General features: G+C 35.5%; 1 protein-coding gene across 1 annotated transcript; it reads left to right on the plus strand.

Annotated features, from left to right (window-relative positions):
* The first annotated feature begins 3,065 nt into the window (after window positions 1–3,065).
* On the plus strand, window positions 3,066–4,699 carry LOC120209503 (BAHD acyltransferase DCR-like). The gene has a single exon (XM_039208501.1). The coding sequence runs from the start codon at window positions 3,147–3,149 to the stop codon at window positions 4,545–4,547; it is 1,401 nt and encodes a 466-aa protein (XP_039064432.1). The 5' UTR covers window positions 3,066–3,146; the 3' UTR covers window positions 4,548–4,699.
* The last annotated feature ends 4,144 nt before the right edge of the window (window positions 4,700–8,843 follow it).

Consider the following 8,843-nt stretch of genomic DNA (forward strand, 5'->3'; position numbering starts at 1 on the left):
ATATTTTACGTAGTTTACCCTAATATTTGAATTGGAAACCGTATACGGAGAAAAAGTGTTGAAGGCAATAATATTACACGTTCCTCATATTTCCATGGAGTTGTTAAGTTTCTTACATCTTTATGTCGAGAATGGCGACAAGATCGATAAAGATAACACCAATGAAGGCCACGGTGTTGGAACAAAAGCTGTCTCGCAATCGGCCCCTGTTGAAGCCAGGAGCACACCACGTGCGAAGCTTGGTTCTGTTGTTCATCCACCAAGTTTTCGGTCCCATCCGTTAGCCAAACAATCTAAGGACATCATGGACCATATAGATTTATATTGTAAACCCTTATTTCTTCACGAGTTAATGAAAAGGGTAATTTTTTTTTCTGCAAGTTGCATGGAATAGGAACAACACTTTCGCCCCTTTACTCTAGGTTCCAATCCCAAACGATTCGAACTCAAAATTAAAATAAGTTATTTCGAATACGATGATTTGAACTCGAAATAACACAAGTGTTCAATATCCGTTCACAGAATAATTTGGGTGAACTATTTATGTTCCAATCATTTCATAAGTGGTCGTTGAGCAAATTAATTAAAATTTCATTACCAGAGCCAATTCATCTGTTTGATGATACCTATGATCAGTTTGAAATTGCTGTTTCTTCATTGTCATGTGTTTCCCGGAAACTTCTGATCTACGTAGTGACACAGTCTGTTATCCACTTGGAAGACAACAATCAAAAGGTTCTAACACGACATAGTTGTATTGACTGCAAATGGATATGGAAGTGATTGCACCAGTTTCGGGTTGGTAAACAAATCAGTAGCCGCCAGCCTCTGCATGTAGTCTCACCTATCACTTCTCACACTAGTCATTAAGCACGCTAGTGTTGACTAAAATTCAATGGGGGATGGTGGGGAGAAGAAAACGACAAGCTCATTTTTTTTATCGTGTGCAGCGAAGCTAGAGTACACTATCTGACATCCGATGTTATTTACTCGTTTATCAAATTTCGAACCTTTTATTTCATTTTTGAAGTTTTCGAAATTTCATATCTTTATTATAATTTATTGATGTAACCACTAGTAGGCTCACCCAATTTAGTGACACAAAGTTTGTTCATTCTGCCTGCATGTAAATAATCATCATTAACTTGGGTTTGATACCATATTAAAGTTCTCTATATAAACTATCATGTAAAGTTGAAAAAGATGACTCTCTAGAGCTGAATCTCTTTACGGTTTATCATCTTGTTCAGTCTATTTTTCTCTCTTTCATCAAACAATTGATCTTGATTCTCCATTTATATCAGAAGGGATGAATCGTCAAAATCCGTCATAATCTCATTTCTTCGTCAACAACAGAAATTCGGTTTCCTTGCAATGTTATGTGGATCTGTCGGTTTTTTGTATGTCTTGTACTTTCTCCGTGGAAAACAAGTGTTGTTATTGTTACTATATCAAGTCCATTTCGGAGCTGCTACATTAGGGGGCATGGGCCAATCTGTTTTCTCGCAAAACGCTATCCCAAGACGTGGCCAACCGTCGGACCAAAGAAATTCTTACAATAATTGGTCGTGTTTAGCTGATCGGATCCACAAATCTTTATAATATCCGAATATAAATTAATCGATTAATAAATCTTTAACTTTTGATTTTTCTTTCTCATTGTTCATAGGACATCCTTACCAGTCTAAAAAGGCAGTCAAGTGGAATGTTTTGTTATCGGTTTAATCGTATGCATGTATTTTGACACATGTAACAGTTGACCATAAACGAATACATGAACAGCCGAAATCTGTCACTACCATCGTTAATTAAAAAAAATATCTTTACACATAAAAGCGACGTACTTAATTCATTGGATTTATATACATTTGGGGGTCTAAAGTTGTGCAGTGAATCCAACAAACAAAAAATGAGTTGTGTAATTACTTAAATTGCTGCTTTTGAACTGTTAACAGATATTCTACCTGTTGAAGAGAGAGAGAGCGCATGCATGCACTATTGACAAATGTCATTACCATCTCCAATAATTAATCTTTCATTAGCAAAAAAGAATGACCACAAGGACAAGGGTTAGTGGAAAGTTAGCAACAACATATGTCAAAAGCTCCAAACCAAACACACATCTTATTGTAACGGAAAGCAACTCGTGTTTTGTTTTCAGTGGATATACGGGAAACTGGTATTAATTTTTTTTAGGTTAATTTATCTTGAATCGTTAGAAATCAACGATCAATGAGGCTGTGTATACATCGTTCGGTTCATCTCAGGTCCTTATCTGTAACGTAAGCTACTGTAGAGGCATGATTTGTCACATTCGACTGTACTTAGATTCTGTTTATTTTATATTGATTTTTTAAGATAACCCTCATTAATATAACCACACATGACATTATCCATTTGGTCTTGTCCCTTCTATCAACATTTTACTTGTATGATAGTGTTGGGTAATAGTTTTAGACTGTCCATCATTATTCGATTAGACTGTAAAACTATTATCAGTCTTTGATTCGGAGAAAATAAGAAAATGAATAGGAGAAGACGATGAACGGTGAGTGTGGAGTTGAAGTTATTCTCCCTTAATTTTGTTTGTGGGGATATATATGTCTCTCGGAATAGATAACAAGGTTGTTCATACGTTAGTTTCGTGGGTTTTCCGTTCTGAAAATTCATTGTATTTTGACTTAAATTGTCTCAAAATAATTGATTCTGATGTACCACTCTGATGATATTTGGTTAATGTATTTTGACTTAAATTGTATCTTGGTGAGAACAACAAAGAATTTCACGTTTAAAATGATGGTATTTGGTTGATGTTTAGTCAAAGTAATTTAGGCAAAGACATAACTAGTAAGTTCATCAGCTTCCTGGAGATGTCTGCTTCAATTTTCGACCTTTCCCGGAAGAAGAACCGATATTGTAGCACCTATGGATGACCCCTTTTTTATAATTATTTTTGGGGTAAAGAAACAACTACCAGGAAACCTCCTTTTTGTTCAAAGTTCATGAACTCAAGTCCTTCCCCTCTCCTATATAAACCCCATCTCCCCCCTCCTCCATCCCTCACCCCACTTTTTCTCCACTGATCTGCAAAAACCATAAAAAAAAAACAAGAACCAAGAAAAACCCTTGAAGATAAACACATAACCATGCCTTCTTCCTCTTGTTTTAGTCTTGTTTCAAGATGCACGGTTTTCCCGGAGAGAAAATCCGACATCAGAACCTTAAAGCTCTCAGTTTCTGACATCCCTATGCTTTCATGTCAGTACATTCAAAAAGGCGTTTTACTGACATCTCCTCCTTATCCATTCGACGAACTCGTTGATTCCCTTAAACAATCCCTTTCCACTACTCTCTCCCACTTCCTTCCTTTGGCAGGCCGTCTCACCACCGACCACGACGGTCACCTACACATCACCTGCAACAATGCTGGCGTCGATTTTGTTGTGGTGAAATCCCCTAATCTTGAAGTTCGGAAAGTTTTGTGTCCCGGCGATGTCCCGGATTGTGTCAAAGGGTTCTTCACCTTTGACAGGACGCTTAGTTACTCCGGTCACTTCAAGCCCTTGGTCGCGGTTCAGGTAACCGAGTTAGTCGACGGGGTTTTCATCGGGTGCTCTGTGAACCACGCCGTGACGGACGGGACTTCGTTATGGCACTTTATCAACACCTTTGCTGAGATTACTAAAGGGGCTCTGAAAATATCGAGAACTCCCGATTTCTGTCGTGAAACGGTGTTTAATTCTCAAGCAGTGCTTAAATTCCCTCCCGGAGGACCCACCGTTACTTTCGCCGCCGACGAGCCGTTGAGGGAAAGGATTCTTCATTTCAGTAGAGAAGCGATTTTAAAACTTAAATACAGAGCTAATTATGGTTGTTTATTAACTAAACAAACGAACTCCGAGCTTGTAGGAAAGATCTGTAATGACAGTTGGAAATCCGTTAACAACGAAATAAACGGTAAGGTAAAGAACAGAACTGATGAGATTTCGTCATTCCAATCGCTTTGTGCTCATCTGTGGAGGTCGGTAACACGCGCTAGGAAACTGGAGCCGACGAAAACGACGACGTTTAGGATGGCGGTGAACTGCCGTCACCGGCTTGACCCAAAGCTCAAGCCGTACTATTTCGGCAACGCGATTCAGAGTATTCCGACTTACGCTCAGGCCGGCGAGTTACTGGCGAAGGACTTGAGCTGGGCCGCCGATCTGCTCCACAAAAACGTGGTGGCTCACGATGATGATACCGTGCGGAGAGGTGTAGCGGATTGGGAGATGCAACCGAGGCTGTTTCCGTTGGGGAACGCTGACGGTGCGTCTATCACCATGGGAAGTTCTCCAAGATTTCCGATGTACGATAATGATTTCGGGTGGGGTCGACCTTTGGCGGTGAGGAGTGGTAGGGCCAACAAGTTTGATGGGAAGATCTCAGCCTTTCCTGGAAGAGAAGGAGATGGGAGCGTTGATCTGGAGGTTGTTCTGGCGCCTGATACCATGTCGGCGGTTGAGATTGATCCCGAGTTCATGCAGTACGTATCAGAAATGGTGTGAGTGAATACACCGTAATTGAATCAATATTAAACAGGATGAATCCCATATGGTGTTTAAGTCGTATGATCTAAAGCCCTATGTTTTTTGCTACTTGCTACGTTTAGTTTGTACATTAGACCTTTCATGAAATCCAAGGAAGGCCATTCTTATTATCTACCAAGTTTTATATAGAGTAAATAATATTAATAAAATAGACTGTTAATATAAAAAAAAATTTAAATTTTAAGTGATAATAATATGTAAACGTAAAATTTTCTAATATTCTAATATGCTTATAAGATAATATTTTTTTTTTAACTTTTTAGTAATACACACCACGTAAAAGTAACTGTTCAAACTCGAAATCTTTAAATAAAACAATACTCTCTTTTATGAACTAGGTCAATGAATTTATATAAATATATATTAGGTAATGATCATAATATTTCAAATAACTTCACATTCTACTTATGTTAGGGTATATTAAGGGTAGCCATGCGGAAGGTTCCCATTTTTTTTTGTAAAATAGTATTTTAGGTACTTGTTAATTTAAATATTATTTAAATAATTTATTTATTGTTCTGAATATTTAAATTCAAATACTTAATAATTTTTAATCTTTTTCAATACTTGGAGAAAAAATAATCTTTTCGTTTACTTCTTGGAAAAAATGGTAGAGAGAATTATAAACGAATGTTTTGACAATATCTTTAATCATTTTTATGATGAATTTTGGTAAAAAAAAATCTCGTAGATCCCTCCTAATTTTAAATTTGACAAATTAATCTTTATTATAAAATATTTTAGAGATCTTATTTTTAAAAGTAGCACAAAATCTCCGTACCATTTGGGACGGATCTGATGCCCATACTAAAATTTTATTTATGGCTATCCTTTTAAAAGATGTTACGTTCTTGATATATTTATGATAAAAAATATTTATGGATCCACCGATTCCTTAAAGTCATCGAGACTAGGGCACATGCATCCAGCTTGAGGCCTTGTTAGAGCATTGTGTCAAAATGGTAAAATTGGGTGAAGAATTTTCAGCTTCAATACCAACTTTTGGAGTCATTGAATGAACCTAATATTACGACGGCGAGAAAGAAATAGGAATGATAAAGTGCATGTTTGTGGTCACCCTCAAATGGACCATCCAAAAGGAACATTAAAGCACACTAACTCTACCCTTTTTCACTTTTGATCCTTTCACTTTTTGCTTTGTACATAAGACGTCCTTGTCCGTTACTGTCTGCAGTGTCATTCCCGTTATTTCTGCAAGGGTCTAACAAGCAGCCGAATGGAAGGTTCTTTTTAGGGTGTATTTAGTGGGAGAATGTGAGATTTTCATGAGAATGAAATCTATATTTTCTAGTTTGGTTGGCCGGGAATGTCATTCCCGGTAATATTTCATTACCAATAGTAGATTTTTTGGGGTATATTATCGGGAATGTCATTACCTCTCATTCCTTAGGTATTGTTGGATTGCCGACATTTTGGACTAAAATGCCCTTAATCTTTTTTTCTTTCAAAAATATCCTTATTCTGTCATTGAATAATAAAAATTCTACGAATGTTAAATTATAAATTTATCCTTAAACTATTTTAGATTTACAAAAAAATATATAATTAAAATTTTATATGAAGTTCGGGAGTTAAAATAAAATTTTACCCTTTCATTAAATCTTTTTATATTTTCAATTTTGTAAAAAATTATATAAATTTTATGAATTTAATTTTTTTAAAGAAAATATATAAATATTTTCCAACTTGTTAAAAAACAAATATATAATAAAGATAAATTGACCAAATATACATTCCAATAATCTTTTATTCCTTTAATCAAACACGGTAATCTTACATTCCTGCTAAACCAATCAAACAAAAAATACAACATTCCCAGTAATCCTATTCCTTGGTAATCTTTTATTCCCACTGGTAATCTTACATTCCGTGAACCAAACGCACCCTTAGGGTAAATCGCAACTGTGGCCACTTAACTATGAGCATATTGTATTGTGGTTATTGATCTTTTAATTTTACTAATCAAATCACTTAACTATTTAAATGATATCAATCAAGACACATGATGCTAACATTTGGTGCAGGAATCGACGGACAATTAATAAATTTGATATAGTTATATATTTGATCCTCATTTTTACACATTCTATCAATTCGGTCTTAATTTTAATTTAATTCAAAAATTTAATTTTTAAATCAAGTGTAACATGTGTCAGCACATGATTAAATGTTTTTTTGGAAGGAAAATAAATTGAAAAAGATTAGAGTTGGATAGGATGAAACATGAGCATAAAAGAAGGTGAGACACTCTAACCACTGGTCCAAATACAACCCTTGGTTTTGGATTACAACTCCATAATAAAAATGAGGACCCAAACCTCGTTGTCTGAGAGTACTTAAACCATTAAAATAAATCTAATGTTTTATTTATACTTAAATATTGTATATGTATTTTAAAACATAATTAATACAAGATTTATAATAAAAATGAGTTAAAGATTTTTATATTTTAAACTAATTTAATAAAAAATCTTCTAATAAGGTGGTGACGCATTAAAATTAAGATCAAATGATAGAATGTGCAAGTATTGAGAACAAAATTGTATAATTATATAAGCTTTATTAGCTGTTACGTTAACTCTTTCGTTAAATGTAACGTTATAGTGATTTGGTTTATATCATTTAAATAGTTACAAGACTTGATTGATAAAATTGAAAGATCGATGATCAAAATAAAGTCCATCCATAATTAATGGTGATGGGTGTATTTTACCCTTCTTTTTAGGGTAAAATGCGTTTAGTATCTAAACTATTAGTTTTGGTTCGTTTTAGTACCTAAACTTTTAATTTTTTTCAAAATCATTCATAGAGTGTAGTTTTTGTTTCATTTTAGTACCCGCTGTTAAAAATTTTAGTTTTTTGTTTCATTTTAGTACCCCTTTCAAAATTTTACGTTGAGTTTTTAAAAAAATGAAAGTTTAAGTACTAAAACAGACCAAAACTGATAGTTTAGGTGCTAAACGCATTTAAGTTTTTAACGGTGGGATACGAAAATGAAATGAAAACTAAACGATTTTGAAAAAAAAATTAGATACTAAAACAAAATCAAACTGATAATTTAAGTACTAAATGCATAGTTTACTCCTTTTTATTACTAAAATCGTAACTATATGCATGTATTTATTTTGACACATGCGGTTTACCATATTGAATACGAACAGCCGAAACCGATCGCTACCAGCCTCAAAAGAAAAAATGGTCGTTTAAAGGCCTCTATGTAGAAAAAAGAAAAGATGTTCAATTCATTGGATTTATGTTATGTTTGGTTTTAAATTTGTGCAGTGAATCCAACAAACAAAAAGGGATAGTTTTGTCGTATGGCAACCTAATATACGGCTAAGGAAAGACGCTATTGGAAATGTTATTGGCTTCTTAACATTTCCAGTAAAACGCTACCAAAAACATTATTTTTTCTACCGGAAATGTTAATTTCCGGTAAAAAACCAGTAGAAAATATAACATTTTAGGTAGCGCCTAATATTAACATTTCCGGAAGAAAAAATAATGTTTTAGGAAACGCTTTACTAAAAATATTAAAAAACTAATAACATTTCCGGTAACGTTTTTCCTAAACTGTATATTAAGCTATCGTACGGGAGACATCCCAAACAAAAAAGAGGTGTTTAATTGCATAAATTGTGAAGTTGAGAGAGAGAGAGAGAGAGAGAGAGAGAGAGAGAGAGAAGAGAGAGAGAGAGAGAGAGAGAGAGAGAGAGAGAGAGAGAGAGAGAGAGAGAGAGAGAGAGAGAGAGAGAGAGAGAGAGAGAGAGAGAGAGAGAGAGAGAGAGAGAGAGAGAGAGAGAGAGAGAGAGAGAGAGAGAGAGAGAGAGAGAGAGAGAGAGAGAGAGAGAGAGAGAGAGAGAGAGAGAGAGAGAGAGAGAGAGAGAGAGAGAGAGAGAGAGAGAGAGAGAGAGAGAGAGAGAGAAGAGAGAGAGAGAGAGAGAGAGAGAGAGAGAGAGAGAGAGAGAGAGAGAGAGAGAGAGAGAGAGAGAGAGAGAGAGAGAGAGAGAGAGAGAGAGAGAGAGGAGAGAGAGAGAGAGAGAGAGAGAGAGAGAGAGAGAGAGAGAGAGAGAGAGAGAGGAGAGAGAGAGAGAGAGAGAGAGAGAGAGAGAGAGAGGAAGAGAGGAGAGAGAGAGGGAGAGAGAGGAGAGAGAGAGGAGAGAGAGAGAGAGAGGGGAGAGAGATAGAGAGAGGGAGAGAGAGAGAGAGAGAGAGAGAGAGAGAGAGGAGAGA

The sequence above is a fragment of the Hibiscus syriacus genome, unplaced genomic scaffold (genome assembly GCF_006381635.1).
Source record: "Hibiscus syriacus cultivar Baekdansim isolate YM2019G1 unplaced genomic scaffold, ASM638163v2 tig00018999_pilon, whole genome shotgun sequence".
In the NCBI taxonomy this organism is placed as follows: Eukaryota; Viridiplantae; Streptophyta; class Magnoliopsida; order Malvales; family Malvaceae; genus Hibiscus; species Hibiscus syriacus.